This window comes from Hypanus sabinus, chromosome 2 (assembly GCF_030144855.1).
Source record: "Hypanus sabinus isolate sHypSab1 chromosome 2, sHypSab1.hap1, whole genome shotgun sequence".
Taxonomy (NCBI): Eukaryota; Metazoa; Chordata; class Chondrichthyes; order Myliobatiformes; family Dasyatidae; genus Hypanus; species Hypanus sabinus.
Window position 1 is genome coordinate 43,712,795 of NC_082707.1, and position 25,914 is coordinate 43,738,708.

General features: G+C 41.5%; 1 protein-coding gene across 1 annotated transcript in view; it reads left to right on the plus strand.

Moving 5' to 3' along the window:
- Nucleotides 1–845: 845 nt before the first annotated feature.
- Nucleotides 846–25,914, plus strand: part of psmd2 (proteasome 26S subunit ubiquitin receptor, non-ATPase 2) — a 78,841-nt gene continuing 53,772 nt past the window's right edge. Inside the window, exons 1-4 of the mRNA XM_059945080.1 lie at nt 846–1,007; nt 15,670–15,726; nt 18,626–18,790; nt 23,490–23,611. Coding sequence (XP_059801063.1) covers nt 891–1,007; nt 15,670–15,726; nt 18,626–18,790; nt 23,490–23,611 — 461 coding nt within the window. The 5' untranslated portion in view covers nt 846–890. The remainder of the gene's footprint in view (nt 1,008–15,669; nt 15,727–18,625; nt 18,791–23,489; nt 23,612–25,914) is intronic.

A 25,914-nucleotide genomic window follows, 5' to 3' on the forward strand; every position in this document is an offset into this window, starting at 1 on the left:
AAAACAGTGATAACTTATTTATCGTACTCTAACCATTGAACAAAGTTCAGTAAAGTACATAATTATGTCATCACATCAGACCAGCCTCATAAAGTGAACTCCAACTCAATGTCAGTGCCTGTGAGTTATGCATGTTTCCACCAAATGCATTACGCTACATTTCTATCGTGGCAAGAAGTCAGGGGTAAAAATAAGAAGGTGATGATTAAGAGAACGCTAATCTTTAGTGGTTGACTTGATTGGCTGCACCTCCTTCTCTAGTAAAATTAGACTTATCATTCCATATTATACATCACATAAAACATTTCAAAGACTTTTAGCTAAAATATTATCATTAGAGGTTCTACAGATACTGGAAATCTTGAGCATTCACACAGAATACGGGAGAAACTCAGCCAGTCAGACAGCGTCTGTGGAGGGGAGCTAACAGTCATCGTTTTGGGCCAAGACACTTGGATAGAAAGGGAACCAGAATAAGAAAGTGGGTGGAGAAGCTGACAGCTGTAAAGAGAAATCCGCAACACCCTCTCACTTTCTTATTCTGGCCTCTGCCCTCTTGCTTTCCACTCCTGATGAAGTGTCTTGAACTTGAGCTACCCAGAGGAAGAAATGTCCCTAAATACCTCACACCTTGGGGGCAACTGAGGTAAAACCTTTCTCCCCCCCCCCCCCCCCTTCCCCGCGCACAGATATTCCTCTTACGGATTGTCCAGCCAATTTCTAGATTTTTCTCTCGTTTCGCCACCTTTATTTCCCTCTGCTTCGCGCGTCACGACGGCACGGCACGGCGCGGCGCTGGCGCCTCTGACGGGCAGCCGCCGGAGCGCGGAGGCAGGACAGCGCCGGGCCGGCCCCCTTCCCGGCATCCACCAGGAGGGCCGTGCACCGCCATGGAGGACGCGAGGAAGGGCCAGCAGCCGGCGGCGCGCCGGGGTGACGAGAAGCAAGCTGCCGCTAAGGAGAAGGACAAGAAGGCCAATGGCGAGAAGGAGCAGGAGCAGGAACTGGTAATGTGTCTGTCGGGCGAATGACGGCCATGTTCGCCGCTCGTGGGTTTGCTGTGTCACTGTGGACACAATGCTGGTGTGTGCAGAGTCACTGAGGCCCGAGCTGAGGCCTGTGGAGCCCGGACCCTCTCCACCACTGCCTTGCCTTCAGCATCTTCCCGACAGCACCCCAAATAATCTCTTGTTTCGGAAACATATCGCTGCGTGCGAGTGAGCCGGGCCTGGGCTTCTCTCAGAAGCTAGGCCGCAATCAATGCCTCTCAACTGGTGTCGTGACAAGTGTTTATATCGGTTGGACGTACCGTTTAGTTTGGCTGAATTTATATAACGTAGTTTATATTCACTATGGTGTCTGGATGTTTGCAGCATCTCATTTAGCGAATAAGATTGTATGAGATTTCATCAGCTTTACATTATCTTTGACGTTTCCAGGTGAGTTAAACCTCACCTTTTGATGGTCTAATTTGGCAATTTAGGTCATTCAGGAAGTCCCGAGCTCATGGGTTTTTCTCTAAATTCAAGTTTGAAACATCGAGACTATTTGAGCAACTCTGAAGGAGCTCATTGGAAAGTGCCTTAAAAACAAAGTTCCTTAGAATATGTGATACCACCTATACCTCAATGATTGTTATTGGAGTCATTGCAGGTGTCAGTTGGTGGCTCCATGATCTGCCTGTATCTGTCACTGACTGTAAAATCTGCAGGCTGGCAAAGCTAATATAGAATGCTGTGTTAATGAGTCTTTTTGTGGAGTCAACACGGAGCCATGTTGAGTGAACACAACCTCTTATGCTGATGGGCACAATCTGTTTGTGGTACGCCAATGCAAGTTTAATTCTGTAATTAAACAAAAGGTTTGTACTCAAGATTCCAGTGGTATGGGACTCTTGTGATCTGGCTAGTGACACACACAGATTTTACTCTCTGCTAGATGTAGGGTCATGTAGATGATACTCATTAATATCCAAACAGACTTTTAATCTGCAGTTTTACACATTGCAGAACAATGTCTTACTTTTTCTAGTGAATATAATGAGCTTAAAGAGAGCTAGAAATAAAAGACCAGACCCTGGCTCCAGTCACAGACACCTACAAACATACTGGACTACAGCTTAGACTAGCACAGTTCAGCTCCAAGCCATGGATGTGCTCTAGATGCCACTTGTACAATGGACCCATGCCTGACAGTTTGGACTAATGCATAAGCCAGGACTTGAGCCATCAAGATTTCCGAACACTCAAATATGTACTAGTGTGTCAAAATGTTACAGTAATGTTTTCTGCAGTTTCAAGTGTTCGTAAAATACAGGCGCTTTAGGATTTAAGTCTATACATTGAGAAAAATTAGTTTTGTGGCATTGGTCTTGAAATTTGGAAGCAAGTAAAAGCAAAATTGATGAATTTATTATACTTGGGTTTATTTATTATCCCACAGTTATTATCTTCCCATCTGGCATAAGAGCTTATTTCATAAGATCTGTTATGTAGAGTTTCTTTATTGATGACATCTTTAAATTTCTTAAACATAAAGTGACTTTAACAAGGCATGCCATTCTGTGATCCAAATATTTTATCTTGGAGTCGCAAAGTATAGTTTCTCCCCCAAAAATATAGAGTGTTGTATGATAAAAGAAATTTGACTTCTGCTACGATACTTAATTGTATAAGGACTAGCCCAGTAATTCTGCTGGTTTTGATTAAGTTAGATAAAGTGGTATTTGTATGTTAAAACAGGTAACAATAGTGACAATAAACATGCAGAGACTTGATAGAGATCTGAACAGATTTATTGTACAAACTTTGACTATGAATTGAATCACAGAACATTGGCTAACTGACCAGTGCCATGTTGGAGCTTCCAAAATGAATTACATCGTACGTCTGGATGGCCAATGTCAGATGTAGGCTGCAATTTTATTTTGGAATCTCTGTGCTATTATCTTAAACTGCATTGTGTGTCCATGCATCTTGAGACTCCAGTATACGTTTTGTAAATTTCATGTTGGTGATTGATTTTGAGTCAAGACCAAGGAAGTTTCACCTGGGCACAATTAAGTACTTAGGAAGCTTTGGCCCACAGCCCTCCAAACCTCAACTATCCATGTGTGCAGATAGGACAAAGTTTAGAGGTTGTGAATTCTATGTGCCATCTTCAGTTATCAATGTTATGGAACAGAGGGGTGTAGCAGAGCAATGGAAGTGCATAGATCATTGAAAGCATCACCGACTGATAAGGTGCATTTGGCACACTGGTCTTCATCGCTCAGTCCATTGAGTATCAGAGATGGGAAGTCGTGTCACGGTTATGAGACATTGGTGAGGGTGCACTTAGAGTATTGTGTATCTTTGGTTACCTGTTAAAGATAAGCTGTTATTAAACTAGAAATGGTGCAGAAAAAGATTTACCAGGATGTTGCCTGAACTTGGGGGACTGAATAACAAAGGGAAGTTGCATAGATTAGGACATTATTCACTGGAACGTAGGAAATCAAGGCATTCAAAGTAAATTTTGTTATCTAATTACATATATGTCACCATATACAATCCTAAGATTCATTTTCTTGTGGGTGTACTCAACAAGTCTGCAAAGTAGTAACTATACCAGGATCAATGAAAGATCAACCAGAGTCCAGAAGGCAACAAACTGTGCAAATACAAATATAAATAAATAACAAGAACTTAAGATGAAGAGTCTTTGAAGGTGAGTTCCTTGGTAGTGGGAATATTCTGATGATGGAGCAAGTGAGGTTTAGTGTAATTCTCCCCTTTTGTTCAAGAGTCTAGTGTTTGAGGGATAGTAACTGCTCTTGAACCTGGTGGTGCCAGTCCTGAGGTTCTTTTGCTTTCTATCCAATGGCAGGAGCAAGGAGAGTAAGACCTGGGTGGTGGGGATCCTTGGTGATGGGTGCTCACTTTCTTATGACAGCGTTTCATGTGGATGTGCTCAATAGTTGGGAGGGCTTTACTCGTGATATATTAGGTTGAATCTGCTTATTTTTGTAGGACCAGGCTGTGATGCAGCCAGTTGATGTACTCTCCACTATACATCTATAACAATTTGTCAAAGTTTTTGATGTCATGCCAAATCTCTGCAAACTCCTAAGGAAGTAGAGGCACTGTCATGCTTTCTTCACAATTGGGTTTGTGTACTGGGCCCAGGACAGGCCCTCTGAAATAGTAATATCAACAAATTGCAAGTTGCTAACCCTCTCTACCTCTAATCCTTTGGTGAGGACTGGGTCATGAACCTGTAGTTTCCCTTTCTTAAAGTCTATAATTAGTTGCTTAGTCTTGCTGACATTGAGGGAGAGCTTGTTAAGACACCACTCAACCAGATTTTCAATCTCCCTGCTTGAAGCAGGTTAGTAGCACACACTGCCAAAGCAAGAGGTTAAAGATCTCAGTGAACGCACCAGCCAGTTGATCAGCATAGGTCTTTTGTACATGCCCAGATACTCTGTCAGGTCCGGATGCTTTCCGTAGATTCACCTTCGGGAAGGCAGCCCACAAGTCGCTAGCACCTGAATGCAAATAAGCATCACCCTGTGTATAAAAAAGCTGCCCTTGATATCCCTTTAAATCTCCCACCTTCAATTTTAAAGTCTTTGCACTCCTATTTTTAGCACTCTCCCCTGGGTTTAGCTTCGGAGACTGAAATCATAGGATCATCGGGGGATGTGGGAGTTTTCAGTGGTTCCTCCATGTTCTGATGGTCAAAGCGAGCATAGAAGGCTTTGAGGTCATCTGGAAGTGAAGCCCTGCAGTCTCCTATGTCACTTGATTTAACTGTATAAGAAGTAATAGCATTCAAGCCTTGTCACAGCTGTCGAGCATCCCTCGTTCATTCAAGTTTGGTCCAGAATTTCCACTTCGTCTGTGAGATGGCTTTCTAGAGATGTTATAACTATCTTGGTTTCCAGACTTGAATGCCCCTGAACCAGCTCTCAGCAGATTATGTAAATCATGGTTCATCCATGGCTTTTGATTGGGAAGACTGAATGATTTAATGGGGACACATTTGTTTTAATGAAGTCTGTTACAACCATCGTGTATTCATTCAGATCTGAAATAGGTATAAAATAATGAGGGGCATAGACAGGGTGAAAGTTTGTAGTCTTTTTCCTGGGGAGAGTGCTAAAAATAGGAGTGCAAAGACTTTAAAATTGAAGGTGGGAGATTTGAAGGGATATCAAGGGCAGCTTTTTTATACACAGGGTGATGCTTATTTGCATTCGGGTGCGAGAAATGGAGATTGAGGTGGGTATGTTACCAGAAACAGTTTTAATGTCATTTTTGTGAAATTTGTTTTGCAGCAGCAGTACAGTGCAATACATAATCTCTGAATTAGAATATATATATATATATTAAAAAACAAATAGGTAGCTTATAAAAAGAGCAAAAATAGTGGGGTAATGTTCATGGATAGTTTTTGTCTGTTCAAATATCTGATGGTTGAAGGGAAGAAGCAGTTTGTAAAACATTGTATGTGTGTCTTCAGGCTCCTGTACCACTACCTTAATGGTAGCAATGAGAAACGGGCATGTCTTGCGTGATGAGGTTCTTAATGATGGGTCCCACCTTTTTGGGGATCATCTTTTGAAGATGTCCTTGATGCTGGGGAGGCTGGTGCCCATGATAGAGTTGGCTGAGTTTTCAACCAAATTAACAACATTTAAAAGCCATAGTACTTGGATAGGAGAAGTTAAGAGGGCGAAGGACTTGTCACATAAAATTTACAACACTTTGATGAAAGTTATTCTGGAATGATACACCAAAGAATCACGCACGTTTTTGTAGATGCATTTTAAGTAGTTGCATCACCGTCTGGTATGAGAGGCCACTGCACAGGCTAGAAAGAAACTGCACAAAGGTGCAAAACTCAGCCAACTTCATCATAGACACTAGCCTCCCTAGTATCAAGGGCATCTTCATAAGATGATCCCTCAAAAAGGTGGCATCCATCATTAAGGACCTCATTTCCCAGGACCTGTCCTCTTCTCGTTGCTACCATCAAGGAGGAGGTACAGGAGCCTGAAGACATGCACTCAATGTTTCAGGAACAGCTTATTCTCCTCCACCCATCAGCTTTCTGAATGGACAATGAACCTACGAAGGGTACCTCACTATTTTTCTTTAATGCACTGTTTAGTTAAAATATATTACCATAAATATATATAGATTATGTATTGCAATGTACTGCTGCTCAAAAACAAATTTCATGACATGATGTTGAACCTGATTCTGATTCATTCCAACTGTTCTAATCTGTTGCTCTTCAAGATACTTGCTCTCCTTCACCATGATGAGATTTCTTTGTAACTGAATTCAAGGTATTCCAAGAAAAATGTAATCATGTTATTCACGTCTAAGTGTTTTTGTTTCTCTGTTCATACTCTCAGCCCTTAACTCTGTTAAGGCATCATTCTTGCATTTTATTATTTTGAATATTTTGATTCCCTTTCCAAGGAGAACCATAGTATTCTTTGGCAACACGAGTGAATCTGCAGATGCTGGAAATAAATAAAAACACAAAATGCCGGCAGAACTCAGCAGGCCAGACAGCATCTATGGGTGTCCTCCCATAGATGCTGTCTGGCCTGCTGAGTTCTGCCAGCATTTTGTGTTCTTATCCATAGTATTCTTTGGTGATTTTTTTTAAAAGTATTTTACGGTGGTCTGGAGATAATGCTTCTAGGTCTAACCTGTACACTTTTTGAGAAATTTCTAAGGTCTAGTTAACTGCTTTTAATCCTACTAGGAATTAAAAATTTAAGAACATAATGTTGTACCTAAAGTTTAGCCATTATGTACAAAAAAGATGTCTGTTTTTCAGTAACTTGTGATGTCTTCCTACAAATAGTTATTTCCAGTTTTTTTTTCATTTTTGTCAAAGTAATTTTTTTCCTTCTAAGTTTACAAAAAATGTTTTGTGATCTGTGGAGACTCAATTGAGACAAGTAATGGAATAATAGAACAAATGGACAAAAGCAACTTTAAGTACAAAGTTCAGTGTAATTTGGAACTTATGAATGTATTTGAATTTATAGTATGTTGCCAAGAAAGACTGACCGGTAGGAATAGGACAGTCTGAACAAAGATAGTGGTCACCTACCTCAAAGATTGTAGATGACTTCAGAAGAATGAGGGTTTATCAGATACAAATAGGGTGTTTGTGCATTTGATTTGTGGGTCCTTTTTAACGCTTTGCACCAATATCTGGAGTGGTTTGAAAATGTTTTGTGGGAAAATTGCCCATGCTCTTGAGAAGCTTCATGTTTAAAGATTGGAAAAGAAAATGGATCAGTAATTGGCAAAGTGGTTTTCCAAAATTAGGGTGATGGTGATGAAAGGGAAAACTGATGTATCAAGAATCTGAATAGTGACAAAATTATGGTGTTTTTTTTTTGCAATTGATGCATTCATTGCTCCACAACTCTCTCTGCACTACATTGATGACTGCATTGGTGTTGCTTCAAGCACCAATGCTGAACTCGTCAATTTAATCAACTTTGCCTCCAAATTCCACCATGTCTTTAAATTTACTTGGTCTATTTCTGACAACTCTCCACTTTCTCGATCTCTCTTTCTCCATGTCTGGAAACAAACTGTCTACTAATATCTTCAATAAACCTACCAATTCCCACAGTTATCTTGACTACACCTCTTCCCGCCTTAACTCCTGTAAAAATGCTATTCCTTTTTCTCTGTGCCTTCATATCTGCTGCATCTGCTGGATAAAGCTTTCCTTTTCAAGGTATCAGAGATGTCCTCCTCCATCAAAGAACAGGGCTTCCCCTCCACCATTGATGCTGATCTCATCCGCATCTTCTCAGTTTCCTTGACACCCATGTTCACCCCATCTTCCTTCCACCTTAACTAGGATAGAGTTCCACTTCATCCTCCATCGTCCTCTGCAACTTACACCATCTCCAAGACGATCCTACCACCAAACATATCTTTACCTCTCCCTCACCCTCCTCTTTCCACAGGGATCACTTTCTCATGATTCTCTTGTACATTCATCCCTCTACTGATCTCCCTCCAGTCACTTGTCCCCATAAGCTGCCTAAATGCTGCACCTGCCCATTCAGGGTTCTTCCAGGTGAGACAACACTTCAACTGCAAATCTGCTGGTGTTGTTTATTGTGTCTAGTATTCCCAATATGGCCTCCTCTACATTAGTGAGACCAGTTGTAAATTGGAGGAGCACTTCATCGAGCACCTCCGCTATATCCGCCAAAAGTGGAACTTCAAGTGGCGAAACATTTTAATTTCCATTCCCATTTCTGTTCTGACATGAAACCACCTTGTATTCTGTCTGAGTAGCCTCCAACCTGATGACATTAATATCAATTTCTCCTTCCAGTTTAAAAAAAATTCTCTTCCAACCCCCCCCCCCCCCCCCCCACACATACATTTCCCCACTCTGGCCTTTTACCTCTTCTCACCTGCTATCACCTCCCCCTGGGTCTTCTCCTTCCTTTCCTCCCCAACCCTTTATCTTCCCTACCCATCTGGCTTCACCTATTCCCTAGCTAACAGCTCGGTCGAGGTTTTCCTCCTCCTCCGGTTGGGTTGTTGTTGGAGAGAGGATGACATCTTCCCCCTTCCTGTCCCAGTCCTGAAGGAAGGATCTCTGCCCAAAACAGCGTCTGTTTATTCATTTCCATTGATGTTGCCTGGCTATTTTCTCAACTTAGTCTTTGTTCTTTGAGTTGTTCCAAATAAGGGGCTGCTCTGATTCAACATTGACCCAATTTAGTGGAATGTGCTGTACTTGAAAAATAAGAGAGAATGGAGCTGTTCCATCTGTTGTCTTGGGTAGATTTATAGCAAAGTCTTGAATGTGATTTAAAATACAGATCAAAGATAATTTAACTAGAACTCTTGTTGGTCTCCTGTGGCATTGCGTAAGTAGAGTCAGGACCATGTAGTCATATGAGATTGTGAACTGTAGGATAATTTGACTGGTGTGGAAGTAGAATCTGGATAAACTCACTCAGAGACCGTATAAGTATAAACCCTTTACCTAAAGCCTCTGGGGCACTTTGGTTAGTCGCTCAGACAGGAACAGTCAAAGGGAGAAGCCCGCCAATAGCATTGTAATTAAAGGTGTTACAAGTGCTGTTCCCCAGGGAAAAAGTTTCCCCTGGCGGCTGCAGTGGCAAGTTGTATTTGCCACCCTGGCGTGAGGCACGCATAGGTGTGGCCAAGAGGCTTCAGAGGAGGAAGTCATATACAACAGGGACCTGAGGTACCACCCTTCAAAACATTGACATTTGCAATCGCTCAGGGTGCCCTTGCAGTTCTGAACTTCACTATCCCAGGTGTTATGAGCAGATGAGCAGTATTTGGAATGGCCCCTTTCATCGTTGTTCTAGTTTGCTACAGCTTGAATTCTTAATTAGTACATAGTCCCTGGGTATGATGTTGGGTAGTCGCCTTATCATATCATCTTCCTCCTTGTATGCCTGGCATACCTGTGAATGTAAGACTCAGAGAGTCTTAGTTAGGTAGCCCATTTATATCAAGAGTGGGAGGCTGCGCAGAACCCCGTGGAGTCCTTGGGGGCTTCCTGAAGATGATTTCAGCTGGTGACAACCGAGTTTTTTTCGGGGGGTGGGTGGAATAATGCTAAGGGCAATACTTTTAACCATTTAAGGCCTGTCTCCATGAGTTTTGCCAATTTGGTTTTTAACGTACTGTTTGCCCTTTCCATTATACCTGCAGCCTGGGGATGGTGAGAGCAATGGAATTGTTGTTTAATGGATAAGGCATTGCAGATTTCCTCATTTAATTTTGCTACAAAGTGGAGACCATTATCTGAACTCAATATTTCCGGTAGCCCATACTGGGGGATTACTTCTTGTGACAATATTTTAGCTGCTGTCAGGGCTGTATTATTTGTGGCAGGAATCGCCTCAATCCATCTACTAAACACATCTATGATCACTCAGCAATATTTGTAACAATGCACTCTAGGTAGTTCAATAAAGTGAAAAATCAATTTGTAAACATGAGAAGGGGCCTCCAGGTAGGGAGTGGCAACTGACACACAGGGTGTCCCCCTTCCCACATTGTTCTTGCAGCATATTAAAAATGCTTTTGACCTCTTTGCTGCTGCTTTCTGCAGTTTTGGATGCCACCATGTTTGCAGCAAACTGTTTACGATTCCCTCCTTTCTGAGGTGAGTACAAGTATGAATATAATCAAGGAGGATTGGTAGAAATTGGGTAGGGATGCAGACCTGTGCCACAGGGGTGTACCAGAGGCCCGTCACAGGACCTTCCTTACAGCCCATCTGTGACCATTCTCCTCAGGGGTGCCCCCCTGAAACGTATGTCTGGCATACCCGTGCTGTGTGAGAGTGCAGGGGGTTTTGGCGGCCCCAATGGGATATAGTTTCAAGTGCCTGGGCTGCAGCTTTAGCAACCTCATTAGCTGTGGCGTTACAGGTGGAGATTTTATCAGTCTAGTGGGTAGGAGCAGAGCATTTCATAATGGCCAATGTTTTTGGAAGTTGCAAGGCAGTGAGGAGATTCTGTACAAATGTAGCATTGCTAATAGGAAGGATGTCCTGAGGAGGTGAGGAAGCCCCACCATTCCCAAAGCATGCCATAGTCATGAGCTACCGTGAAGGCGTATTGAGAATCGGTGTAGATGTCTGCACGTTTGTTGGCGGGGAGGATGCAAGCACGAGTGAGGGCAAATAACTCCGCTTTTTCTGCTGACACAGCTGGTTGAAAGGCTGCCTGCTTGAGCACCATGTCATCTGTGACCACAGCATAGCCAGACATCTCTGGCCTTGAGGGCACACAGAAGAACTACCATTGACGTACAAGGTTATGTCGGGGTCCTGTAGGGGTTGTTCTGTGAGGTCTTCGCGGGCTGCAGTGAGGAGTTGATTTCACAACACGCAGTCATGTTCAGAATCGTTTGTAACCTGGGGTGGCAACACTAGGAAATTGGCTGGATTTAATGTGGAACATTGAGAAAATGTCAGTAGCGGATTGCTCAGTAAGGCTGTCTCATAGCAGTTTTGTTGTGCCTGAGTGAGGTGCTGCATCTGTCGGGAGGTCAAAAACTCGATTACTGAGTGGGAAGAGAGCACATTTACAGGCTGATGTAGGGTAATATTAGAAGCCACAGTTACCAGGGTATATACTGCCTTCCCTGAAACTCCACTCATAGGAGTTATGTCCATTGGTATGTTCGTTCAGATCCCTTGAACCCCAAGAGGGCAATGGTGACCCCAGAAAGCCGGAATCCATGTTCCAACACTATCTCATGATCGAGAATGGAAGTGGTTGCCCTCGTATCAATCATAAATGGAAACTGAATTTCAGCTAGCTGAAGGTTTATGTTGAGTTCCTCTTGCAGGTCGCTACTCACAATAGGTAACATTTTCAAGGGTCAGTTAGCAAACGGATTGTTCGTGGAGAGTGGGGTGACTGCCCAGTTTGGCCTTGGACATCTCTGCTGTCCCTAGGGGCAACTTGCCTTCCTGTCCTTGTCAGCCACAGTTAAAACGCACTCCAGCTGAGCTCCCCCGGACACGGGCGCTCGCTGAGGAGGACCATTTCTTCGCTCCGGGATAAGGTCATTGGGGTGATACCCTTATTGCCATCACCTGGCTGGGTCCTGAGGTGTATGGAACATCATGCAGGGAGTAAGGCCAATTGGGGAATTGATCCCAATCCTGTTCTCAAGGTTACTGTGTATGCCACGATACTGGCCATTATCTGACCCTATCGGTGTCCCTCATCCCATTGGACAAATTCATGCTTAACTGTAACTCCCTTTGAGGTGGATCTGGACTCTGTGCTGGGATCCCAGTAGTATACTATGGCTCACTGCATCCAATTACAGTCTTTATCTGGCAAGTCCATTTTGTTGGTCTTAATCATCGTGGCTAACTCAAAAGGGACACATTGGAGCAGAAGCATATTAAATTGAGGGGAAGTATTCCCATTATTGAAGATCAGGTCCCCTGCATAAGCCTTGTAGGATGATACAAAGTGCTCCCAGTAATCTGACCCTGATTCCCTGGGTTTCAGCTTACATTCTAGTACCTTGGTGATGTTAACAGGCTGTTGCAGTGCCTTTTCCAATCCCTGGATTATCCGGTTGGTCTGATCCTCATCGCTTTGCACTTGGCAACCCCCCTCACCTCTTGCTAAGGCTGGTATCCCAGTTCAGCCTTCTATTTTCATCCCTTGTCCACAGATAATATCATACAACAAAGACCGAAAAGATCTTGTGGGATATCACTACACATCTGAATTGTGTTCCACACATATTGTGCAAAAAGTGCTGGTTTTTCTGTTAGGGGCCTGATTCATTATCATGATCATCTCTTGTGTCTTCCATGGGGCATAGACAGGGATAACCACCAGCTGTTCTTGCTCCCCCCCATCCCCTGGGATTTGGTATCATTAGGGTAGGTAACCATCCATGCGGTTCAGGCGGGGGACTTCTCTCGGAGATTGAGCATATCTTTTTCTGCTCTCATCCTTGATGATCTAATTGAATGTCTTAATTGGCACTCAGTAATGGAGCTGCTCATGAGTTCCTGTTCCGCCATCAACATCCACCCGTCAGTGGCTGCCACAGCCATACCTACACTCTAATTCACCAAATCCCCTGCAGTCAATTGCAGTTCAAAAGTATATCAGAAGAACAATATCTACAGTGGTGCTAGAAAGTTTATGAACCCTGTGGAATTTTCCCTTTTTCAGCATAAATATGACGAAACAAGTCCTACATCTAGATAAAGAGAACATAATTAAATAAATAACAATAAAAACATTATACTTGTTCATTAATTTATTGAGAAAAATTATCCAATATTACATGTATTTGTTGGAAAAAGTAGGTGAACCTCTGGGGTTATGCCTTTTACAAAGGGATGAGATTGGAGGTGTGGGTTGTAGAGGTGTCCTGTCCTATAAAAAAGATGCACCGTCAGGTTACTGACTGAGCCTGCTCTTCTCAAGAAAGATCTGTTTATGTAACCCACGCTGTAATCAAAACAACTTTCAGAGGACCTTGGAAAAAGAATTGTAGAGATGCATGAAGCTGGAAAAGGTTACAAAGGCATTTCTAAAGACTTGAGTGTTCATCAGTCCATGGTAAGAGAATTGTCTACAAATGTAGGAAACTCAATGCTATTACTACTCTCCCTAGGAGTGGGCATTCTGCAAAGACCGAGAACACAATGTGCAATGATGAAGGAGTGAAAAAGAACCCAAGGGTAATGGCAAAAGACCTGTAGAAATTTCTATAATTTTCTAAAGTCTCTGTTCATGTGTACACTGTAAGAAAAGCACTGAACGGGAATGGTGTTCATGGAAGGGCACCGTGGAAGAAACCACTGGTCTCCAAAAATAACTTTGCTGCATGTCTCAAGTTTGCAAAAGACCACCTGCATGTTCTCCAGCGCTTCTGGGACAATGTTCTGTGGACAGCTGAGACAAAAGTTGAACTTTTTGGCAAAAATCCACACTGCAATGGTTGGAGGAAAAAGGGTACTACAGACCAAAATTTCATCCAACTGTGAAGCATGGTAGAAGAAGCATCATGGTCTGGGGCTGCTTTGCTGCCTCAAGGCCTGGGCAGTTTGCAATTGTTGAGGGAACAATGAATTCAAAACTGTATCAGGAATGTCAGAGTAGCAGTCCATTACCTGAAGCTTAATAGAAGTTGGGTGATACAACTCGACAATGATCCAAAAGACAAGAATAAATCAACAACAGAATTGTTTTAAAAGAAGAAAATTCGTGTTTTGGAATGGCCAAGTCAAAGTCCTGACCTTAATCCTTTAGAAATGTTGTGGAAGGACCGGAAGCAAAAGGTTCATGCAAGGAAGTCCACCAACATCCCAGAGTTGAAGCAGTTTTGTAAGGAGGAATGGCCTAAAATTCCTCCAAGCCGATGTGTAGGACTGATCAACGGTTATCAGAAACATTTGGTTGAAGTTATTGCTGTACAAGAGGATCACTGAAAGCAAAGGTTCACGTACTGTTTCCAACAAATACATGCAGAAAAATGGTTCGGCACAGCCAAGAAGGGCCAAAAGGCCCGTTTCTGTGCTGTAATGTTCTATGGTTCTATGTACTATTGGATCATTTTTCTCACTAAATTAGTTAACAAGTATAATGTTTTGTGTTATTTAGCTGGGTTCTCTTTATCTAGTTTTTGGACTTGCATGAAGATTTTTATCACATTTTAGGTCATATTTATGCAGAAATAGGGAAAATTTTGTGAGCTGTCTGCAGCACATCGCCAAGACATACAAAAAACTGGATGAACTCAGTAGGTCAGGCAGCATACGTTGAAAGAAGCGGTCAGCGTTTCGGGTTGAGACCCTTCGTCAAGACTGAAGAAGGAGTGGGTAAGGGCCCTATAAAGAAAGTGGGGGGAGGGTGGAAAACCAATCAGAGGAAAGATCAAGGGGTGGGGGAGGGGATAGGCAAGAGAGGTGAAGAAGGAGTCTTAAGGGGAAAGCACTATGGGTAGTAGAAGAAGGCAGAGTCATGAGAGGTGATAGGCAGCTAGAAGAGGAGACAGAGTGAAGGTGGGATGGGGGAAGGGACAGGGAGGGAATTACTGGAAGTTGGAGAATTTGATGTTCATACCAAGGAGCTGGAGACTACCCAGACAGTATATGAGATGTTGTTCCTCCAACCGAAGTTTGGCCTCATCATGGCAGTAGAGGAGGCCGTGTATGGGCATACCCGAATGGGAATGTGAAGGAGTGTTGAAGTGAGTGGCAACCGGGCGATCCTGTCTGTTGTGGCAGACGGAGCACAGGTGCTCGACAAAGCAGTCCCCCAATCTGCGTCGGGCCTCGCTGATGTAGAGGAGGCCGCACCAGGAGCACTGGATGCAATAGGTTACCCCAACAGACTCACAAGTGAAGTGCAGCACATTGCCGTTGGTTGCTGGTGTCATATTTCCATATTTATTATGCATTTCACTTTCAAGGCCATGGGTAATAGGGAGTTCATTCACTTGTACTGCTGAAAGATGGATTGCATTTAAACTTGGTAAAGGGTCTTGGCCTGAAATGTTGACTGTACTTTTTTCTATAGATGCTGCCTGGCCTGCTGAGTTCCTCCAGCATTTTGTGTGTGTTGCTTGGATTTCCAGCATCTACAGATTTTCTCTTGTTTGCAGTTGAACTTGTGTGGCTCAAGCATGGTTCTTAATTAACAACTAGATCATTCTGAAATCATGCAAATTTCAATAACTGCTTTTATATATCCAGAAAATAATAAAATAAATTATTTTGTCTTGTTTTTGCTTTTTATTCTGTGGAACGTCATGTGCATGCTATTTTGGCAATGTAATGTGTGGTGACACCCGCAGGCTGCCCTGAACGCATCCTTGGATGTGCTAGCTGTTAACACAAGTGACACATTTCACTCTGTTTTGATGTATGTGTGATAAATAAATCTAAATCTGTTCCTGCTGATTAACTGCTGTAAGCCTAATATTTGGAAACCAAGATTCAATCTGAATCAAAAACATTCAAAAATCATTTTCAAGATGTTTTCCCAAGTTTCTATTATGTTCACATAGTGTAAAGCAGAGTTCAGTTTTCATGGGACACTGTGTAACTATTTCAAGTTTCCAATTTTCATTGTCAACTATTTTTCAGTCCGATGAGGATAAGCAGCTGCAAGAAGAGCTGGAGATGCTTGTGGAAAGACTGGGTGTAAGTAGACTTTCTGTTCTAAAAGCTGATTGTGTTCATTTTCTCTTCTGGAAAACATAAATATACTGCAAATAATGAAATATTAAACACTAATAGTCCAGCGTGCAAGGTACACTTGATGGTTTTGAGCTTTAGATTCAATTTGTGTAATTCCTTTTTTGACCAAGTAAACCTTGCAAATGCAACCTTCATCCTAAACCAGGGGTCGGCAACCTTTACCACTGAAAGAGCCACTTGGACCCGTTTCCCACAGAAAAGAAAACACTGGGAGCCGCAAAACCCGTTTGACATTTAAAATGAAATAACAGTGCATACAACGTTTTTTTTGCCTTTATGCTATGTATAAACAAACTATAATGTGTTGCATTTATGAAATTGATGAACTCCTGCAGAGAAAACAAAATTACATTTCTGCATGCAACAAAAACATTTTGAACTCCAAAAAAAAGACGTTGGGTTGAAGGTTACTTTTAAGTAAAATACTCAATGTCTATTTGTTCTTCTTGTATTTATGAAAAACACTGAACTTAAATTTTCTGCCAGCAGCAAACCAAAAATAACGTCAGCCAGCTGTCAACCTGAAATATAAAAGGACTATTTCACTGAACAATGAAAAAATATGAATATTCCTAAAATAATAGGCAATTAAAATATGTATCATACTTGGTTAATGGGATTTCTGCTCCTGGACCTCAGCGCACAGCATCTGCACATCAGGGCTGTATGACATCACCTTCATCTTTATACAGGATCGCAAGCTGTCATCTGTGAGGCGTGCACGATGTTTGTTTTTAATAAAGTTCATGTTGGAGAACACCTGCTCACATACATATGTGGATCCAAAGATCAACAGGACTCCAAGCGCATACTTTTTAATGTTTACATAAATGTCGGGGATAGCATTCCATGTTTCGAACACAAGTTTGTCCGGTTTAGGGAGGTTTTCAATATCACTCCATTTGTGATTCTGAGCAAGAACGGCCTTCTGATGGGCAACATCTTCAAGGTCTGCTGTCAAGCGTCTAAACTTGGACACCCATATGTCTTTGTCGGCTATTTCGGCCAGTTCCATCTCAAGATCAGGTTTACTCACACCTGCCAATGCAGTCGTATTCAGTAGAGAGGAATTGATGCTTGGGGGAGTGACCGGGAAGGATAATGTGTTTTTTTCCTCTCTGAACTCACAGAAGCGTTTCCCAAATGATGTTTGCATTGTGATGATTGCAGAATGTAAATACTCCGAACTTATCATGTCGTGACCATGTTTGAACTCTCTCAAATTGGGGAAGTGAGACAAAGTGCCTTTCTGTCAATCTCTGGCAAGCACTGTCAACTTGCGCTCAAATGCCAAAACTCCTCCAACATGTGTAGGGCTGTACGTCCTTTCCCCTGAAGAGCTGTGTTCAGCGTGTTCAGGTACGCTGTCATGTCTACCATGAAGTGTAGCTTTTCCAGCCCTTTGCTGCCCAGGAAAGTTTTCACTTCTTCCAGACACGCGACAAAGCGTTTCAGCACCTCCCCTCTGGATAGCCACCGGACTTTGTTGTGCAGCAGGAGATCAGAATATGCGCTTTCCAGCTCGTCCAGTAACAAACAGAATTGACGGTGATTTAAACTTTTTGCCATTATTTTATTGACAATCTGAATGACAACATCCATTACTTCTGTGCATTCCGGAGGAAATGTTTGAGCGCACAGTGCCTCTTGGTGCAAGATGCAGTGAAAAATCAGCAGCTTTCTGTCCAGCGACTTCTGCAGTAAAGCCACAATTCCCTTGTGCGTTCCCGTCATATTCGGTGCCCCCATCAGTAGCTACTGACACCAGGTGGGTAGTCTTTATTCCTTTGGCTCTTAAACAATTCAAGACAGCCTCACAGATGTCCTCCCCCCCGTGTTTGGTCTTTCAGAGGTATCAACTCAATCAGTTCTTCCTGTGGCCCGGCAGAGTTTACATACCGGCAGAACAACGCTATTTGTTCATTATCACCTTTGTCTTTAGACTCGTCACAGGCAATCGAGTAGGCCACAGCTGAATTGATGTCTTTAATTTGCTGTCTTGTGATGTCTTCTGCCATTTTTATGGTTCTGTCTTTGACAGTCTTTGCAGAGAGGGGCATATCCCTGATTTTCTGCACAATTTCACTCTTGTTTTTAAAGTCCGTGAATAGATGTTCTGAAATCTTAATGAAAGATTCTTTTATATATTCACCATCTGTAAACTGCTTCCCGTGCCTGACTATTTCCTGAGTGGCAATATAACTAGCGTATGTCGTTTGTTTTCCGGACTTTATCCATTGCTTGAAATGATTTTTGCTCAGATCAACCTTCCGCATCAGTTCCGAAACGGCTTTTTTTCTCTCATCTCCATCCGGATATTTTTGAGCAAAGGCTGCGTGTTTATTCTAGAAATGCTTTGCAACATTTGACTTTTTGTTGTTTGCTAGTTTCTCATTGCATATTAAGCATACCGGTAAACCAGTCTCGTCAACAGTGAAAGCAAATGAATCTGTCCACGTATCATTAAACGTTCTGTTTTCTTCAGTCACTTTTCTTTTTTTAGAATTCTCCATAGTTGGCCTACCTTGGATCGAAAAATTAAAGAAATCGCGCACTGGCGGGTGTCAGGTATTGGCAGTGGTGACGTATATTAATAGCGATAAAAACGCGTTGTAGCGGTGTGCTCACGCAGTCGAATAACTTTATTCGAACTAAACAACCTTGCTTTTAAGCCTCCCTCAACCTGGCCCCCATGGGCGCGGATGCTGCAAAAGACCAATTGCCGACCCCCGTCCTAAACACTTCAGTATCTTGCAGCTGTATAACCTGTCTGTTGCTTTGAAAATTTCTATTTCATAAGATGCCTTGAGTAAAATTGTATTCTTGGGATTTTAACACTTAGGAACCAAACACTCAACTTTATCGAGCTGCACTGGAGGAGCTCCGAAGGCAAATTCGTTCTTCAACCACTTCCATGACATCTGTTCCTAAGCCACTCAAGTTCCTACGACCACATTATGAAAAGCTGAAAGAAATTTATGAACAAATGCCATCAGGAGAAAATAAGGTAACTTTAAGGTAGTTGTATTGAAAATTATTTAAAAATACATTTTGTTCTTTGCTGATTCATCAATAAGCAATGGTGTATGTATTCACAAACCAAGGAGACACCGTACATATGTTAAATCACAAGAAATCACTTTTAATAGAGTAATTTTGAACGTGCAGTACAAAAATGCAAATAAATGGTTTGTCAATAAGAGTACAGGAAACAAACTAATATTTATAATCTAGTTGATTTGGATTTGATCTGGACAATACCTAACAAATTTTCATGTCTGTCCCTTCTCTCTCCCCCCACCCCCCTTACCCTCTTAACATACTTGTTTCTATCTTCTCCATCTCCAGCATGGACACAAGTCCTGGTCATTACCAAGCCTAAGGGAAAACTCTGCCCTAGCACAAAGGACTTGTCTCTTTTTATATCCTTCCAAACCCCTTACACTGGTTTCTTCTCATGCATTTAGTACCTACACAAAAATCTTACCTTCCCCAGACAGATGTTTTTCACCTTTTTCCACTATTATGGCTTTAAACCTATATTTCCTTAAATTCCTCAAAGGATTGTTGTGGACTGATTCTCTTGTATTTTATCGATATAATCACACTCCAAGGATTTACAATTTTGTCTCACAGTCTTCGATTTTTATTTTAGCGTATACCAGTGAGAAATCGCATTTAACTCTTTTCTTACACTCTACCCCTTAATTCCACATTAGTACTTTATAGAAAATTTACGGTAAATACAAGTTAACTAGAATTATTATAATATGAATTCCATATAAGCAATGAATTAAAATGAACTGCACTCTAAGAATAGCTAATACGATTAGTTCACTACCTCTATTTATTCCTGAGTCCCATCCATTATTTTGAGTAATGCGAATCTGATTGCAGTTAATTATGATTAAATTTTGCGTGTGTGTATGGTTGGAGTGGAGAACATCTGCTATACTGGGTCTTTGTATGTTTTTCCCACATATCCAGACAAAGACCTCTTCTTGTGAAGGTCCATGCTATTCACAGAATTAATTCCAGGGCTGTCATTTTCACCTGGGAGTAAACAATGTCTATTATTAGCAGTTTTACCAAAATTTTAAATTGTTCTCATTTGGTCATTTTCTTCCTGTTTAAGCACACCAGTTGATCTTTTTCTTGGACTGATGCCCAGTAAGTGTTACTACAATCTTCTCCTTGCTAACTGGAGAATTTGGAATGTGCACCTTTTATAGTGGGACTCTTTCTTCAGTGCCTGTTTCTTCCTTCAGTTCTCAGTTACATTTAATCATCCTGGTCATCGGTGATCAGTGGGACAAAAGTCTGTTATTCAGTTTGTGCAAGGCTTGGGATAATACAGTCAGCCACCCTTGTAAGTTGTCAGTTGGTGTCAATAAATGAACCTGTTGTTTTGTAAGTCCATTCATCCTTTCTATCACCCCTTGTGCTTGGGTATATAGTACACCTAATGAATGCCTTTACTGAGCCCAGTTTTTCACAGCCTATCCCAAAAATGGAGACCCATTATCAAATTGTATCTCCTGAGGATCCCCATAATAGCTATTCAACTTCTGCAATCTTTTAATTCCATGATATTTTAAGTTATAAACGAAATGTTAAGCTTGAAAAATCATAAAGGGTGCTACGGTAGCGAAGCAGTTAGCCCAATGCTACTACAGTTCAAAACGTTGGAGTTCAATCCCAGTGTCCTCTGTAAGGAGTTTGTACATCCTTCCGTAGAATACGTGGATTTTTCTCCAGGTCCTTCAGTTTCCTCCCATAATCCAAAGACATACCAGTTAGTAGGTTTATTAATCATTGTAAATTACCCCCCGATTAGACTAGGGTTAAATTAGGGGTTGCTGGGTAGTGCAGCCAGACGTGCCTATTCACAGCTGGCAGTGTAAATCTAGTGGCTTTCAATAGAACTATTGTGAAGTAATTGTTTACAAATTTGAAGTATTTTGTATGCTTCAGATAGTTTTCAACAGTTTCTTGAAGGAAAAGGTAACATTCATGGACATTTTTAGTTGGTTTATTTATTTCTGGCTGCGTATTTCTCATCAATTATTGGAAGAATTATACCCTCCCAAATTCTCGATTTCACATTTGAATCATTTCAGTCATGTTTTGCTCTTTTTATACAGTTTCAGATTACTCCTACAGTCAGAAATAGCATCCTAAAATGTTTATGTTGAAGGTAACCTTTCAGTTCTCAATCTTTGTGCAGCTCTTGTATGTTGACTAGAACTGACAAAGCATTTGCAGTTAGTATCCACATGGATTTTTTGGAGGCAGTTGATATTTCTTAACACAATATGCACTCATTGGCCATTTTATTAGGTACTTCCTGTATCTAATAGAGTGGCCAGTAAGCGTATGTTCTGCTGCAGTCCATCCAGTTCATTCAGAGATTTATGTGTTCAGAGATTCTCTTCAGCACACCTCTGTTGTAATATGTGGTCTTTTGAGTTATTGTTGCCTTCCTGTCAGCTTCAAACAGTATGGCCATTCTCCTTTGACCTCTCTCATTAACAAGGTATTTTCGGAAACAGAACTGCAATTCATTGTTTTTGTTTTGTTTTTCGCACCATTCTCTATAAACTCTAGAGACTGCTGTGTGTAGAAATCCCAGGAGGTCAGCAGTTTTTGAAATACTCAAAACAATTCCATCTGGCACCAACAGTCATTCCACAGTCAAAGTCACTTAGATCACATTTCTTCCCCATTCTGATGCTTTGTCTAATCAACAGCTGAATCTACAGATTTATGCATTTATACAGGCTTTATGCATAAAGCTGCTGCCACATGTTTGGCTGATAGATTTTTCATTATTGAGCAGGTATACCTAATAGAGTAGCCACTGAGTATACTTTGTATTTCAAATATATGGCATTAGAGGAAATGTACTGCTCAGTTAGGTAAGCTGGTCAGTGAACAAAATGCAGAGTGTTGGTTAGATGAGAGAGGGAACTCCAGGAGTCAATGCAGGTCCACTTCAGTGATGTTGAGATTTACACATGTAGCGGATAAGAAGGTGATCTGTAAGCAATGATGAGATCTCAGGATTTCAAGGTGTGAACAGAGACAGTCTATCAGCAGTGAAAAGTGAAATTGTGAAAAATGCAAGTGCTTATAAATACAGCAGACAAAAGAACTGGTTGGAATTTGTGCTTTAAAAGGTGTATAAAAATAATGTAATTATCAGAATTGTTGGGAAATTAAAGTAATTTGTGCTATTCTGGTTATTTTACAATGAAGAGTCAACTAGATGATGCTAAGATAGGGAAACAGGTGATCCTCAAAGTAAAGGGATTAGTTCCACCAGAGCAGGAAATTAACAAATGTTGTTAAATATTATTCACTGATCAGGAACGTGTGATACCCACAGGTTGTATTGAGGTGGATGAATGTGATCATTTGATGAAATATGACATAAGATTTGTGCATGAGAAATAAAGAGTTCCTCCCTTGGATCCCTTTTTTTAAAAAAATCTTTCTCTTCTCACCTTAAACCGATGCCTCCTAGTTTTAGACTTCCTTATCCTTGGGAGGGAAAAGACAGTGGCCGTTCACCTTATCTATGCCTTTCATGATTTTATAAGCCTTCAAGCTCACCCCTCGGTCTCCTGTACCCAAGAGAGTAGAAATCCCAGTCTATCCAGTCTGTCCTTGTAGCTCAAGTCCCGCAGTTCCAGTAACATTCTAGTAAATCTTTTCTGCACCATTTTTAGCTTAATATCTTTTCCACAGCAGGTCAACCAGAATGGCACACGGTCTTCCAAATTAGTCTTGCCAACGTCCAATCTCATGTAATCAGTGTCCTGATTACATGCCAAGCAGCACTTTCACCAGAGTGAAAGTGGTACTTGGGATCAGATTATGTATCTGTGTCTGAAGAATGTGTTGCTAATAGAAAGACATTTGGACATGCCCAGCAAGCCAGACCAGATTAATAAAAAAAAGTTGAGCCGTAATTATGGCAGGCAGCAGTGACCAATTCTGAAACAAATAAGTATAGGTTGCCCAAAATTAAGTATTTGCTTTTGTGTCCAGAAGGCTGCAACATATCCTGACAGAAATAGTGCTTTTCTCATGCTTACATTTGGCTTTGTTGTAATTGTTATCTTGTCTTGTCCCTCACCATTAACTTTGCTACAGAGCATTTCTTTTGCAAGGGACAACCCTGATCTTCCAATAACCATCATTTTAATTCTGTATCTCACTTCCACTGGCATTTATCCATAGCCATCTGCACTGTTGCAACGGGGTCCGGTGCAAGCTTACGGAGCCACCCTTTGATCTGTCTAGATAAGTTACAGCCTTGGGAATTCTAATGAATGCAGACAATGTTTCCTGTTTGTATCAGAATTGTCCAATACTGCCCTAAAATTATAAATCTCTTGTATTAACCCATTTTTCTCTCTCTATAACCACAGTCTCATCTGCTGGGTGTTTCCAATTTTTATTTCCAATTCACCTCATCAGCAGTGTGTTTATTCTCCACCTGCTTTCTTTTACCAGCTGGGTTAAAAGGGCACTATCTCAAATGGAAGCATTTTAATGCTTTGGAGCTGTACCCATTTTGGAATTGATGCAACCCTAGAGATTAACAAATGTATCTTATTTCAGGAGTTTCTTTTAACAGTAAATTCCAAGTGAAAAGTGATAATATTCACTGTAGTAAAGACATTTTTTTTCTTTTGCAGCGATTCTGTGCTGACATTGTGTCAGTATTAGCCATGACCATGAGTGGAGAGCGAGAATGTCTTAAATACAGGCTTCTAGGATCTCAAGAAGAACTAGCTTCTTGGGGGCATGAATATGTCAGGTATGTTTAGTAAAATTTGTGATTGTTTTCTTGTTTAGATGTTGTGATATTGTTTGCTAGAGCCCATGAATATTTGACCAAGCAATTTAATTACACGAACAAAAGGATTATTAAATCGTATGGAGAATTAGCTGAAAGACAATAAATTAAGTGACTTGTGAGAAAATTATTGGCATAGACTCAGTAGGCTTTAGTTGATTGTTTTGCATATGCTAGCACTCTGGGTCTTGTGCTGTATAAATCCAAGACTGCTTTGAGACACGAGACTGCAGGTGCTGGAATCTGGAGGAATTCAGTGGGTCAGGAAGAACCTACAGAGTGAAATGGGCATTTGATGTTTCAGGTCTGTCCATTTCCTTCCATAGAATGTGCCTCCAGCATTTTTTTATGCGTATTCAAAGTTCAAAATGAATTTATCAAAGTACTTTTATGTCAGCCCTGAGATTTGTTTCCTTGTGGGCATACTCAATAAATACATAAAAGAATAACCATAACAGAATGAATGAAAGCCTGCACCAACCTGGGCGTTCTACCAGTGTGTGAAAGACTACAAACTGCAAATACAAAAAGAAACAATAATAAGTAAATAAACAATAAATATTGGGAACATGAAGTAAAGAGTCCTTGGAAGTGGGACTATAGGTTGTGGGAACATTTTATTCATGGGTCAAGTGAAATTATTCACTTTGGTTCAAGAGCCTGATGGCTGAGGGGTATCGATCATTCCTGAACCTGGTAGTAGAAGTCCTGGAGCTCCTGTTCCGCCTTACTGATGGCAGCGGTGAGAAGAGAGTGTATCCTGTGTCATGGGGGCCCCTCATGATAAATGCTGCTTTCCTGCAACAGTGCTTTGTGCAGATGTGGGGAGGGCATTACCTGTGATGGAGTGGGCCGTATCCACTACACTTTTTGTAAGTTTTTCAGTTCTGGGGCATCAATGTTTCAATACCAGGCTGTGATGCAATCAGTCAATATACTCTCCACCACACATCTATAAAAGTTCATCAAAGTTGTAAATGTTATACTAAATATTTGCAAACTCCCAAAGAAGTAGAGGTGCACCCATGCTTTTCTTTATAATTGCACTTATATGCTGGGCCCAGGACAGGTCCTCTGAAATGATAAAACTGAGGAATTTAAAGTTGTTGACCCTCTCCATCTCTGCTCCTCCAATGAGGACTGGCTCTGGGACATGTGGCTTCTTTCCCCTGAAGTCAATAATACACTGCTTGGTCTTGCTGACATTGAGTGAGCCAGATATTCAGTCTCACTGCTATATGCTGATTCATCATCACCTTTGATTCAGCCTATGACAGTGGTGGTATCATCAGCAAACTATAATATGGGATTGGAGCTGTGTTTAGCCACACAGTCATAAATGTAAAGCAAGTAGAGCAGGGGGTTAAGCACATAATCTTGAGGTTCACTTGTGCTGATGACAATTGTGGGGGACATGTTGCCAGTCCAAAATGACTGAGGTCTACAAGTAAATAAATCTAAGATTCAATTGCAAGGAGGGCCTTGGAACTTATTGATTAGTTTTGGGTGGATAATGGTGTTGAATGCTGAGCTGTAGATAATAAAGAGCACCCTGATGTATGCTTCTTTGCTGTCCAGCCATTCCATGATTGAGTGTAGAGCCAACGAGATGGCATCTGCCGTGGACTTGTTACTCTGGTAGGCAAATTGATGTGGATCTAAGTCTCTTCTCAGGCATGAGTTGATATGTTTCATCACCAGCCTCTCAAAACATTTCATCACTGTGGATGTAACTGCTACTGGACTATAGTAATTGAGTCAAATTACCACATGCTTCTTGGGCAATGGTATAATTGCTTAAAGCAAGTGGGTACCTCAGAATGCCAATGCTAAAGGTTAAGGATATAGGTGAATGCTACACGCAGTTGATCAGCACAGGTCTTTATTACTCTGCCAGGTACACCATCTGGGTTGGATGCTATCCATGGATTCACCCTCTTGAAGGTTGCTCGCACGTTGACCTCAGACTGAAATCACAGGATCATTGGGAACTGTGGGAGTTAATGATGTTTCTTCCATGTTTTCATGGCCAACACGAACATAGAAGGCATTGAGCTAATCTGGAAGCGATGCCCTGCTGCTGCCTACATCGCTTGATTTAACTTCATAAGAGGTGATGGCAATCAAGCCCTGCCAACTGCCGAGCTGTTGATTCAAGTTTGATCTGGAATTGCTGCTTTGCCCGTGAGATGACTTCCAGAGATTGTTCCTGGACCACTTGTAACTTTCTTAGTCACCAGACTTGTATACCTCTTATCTGGCCC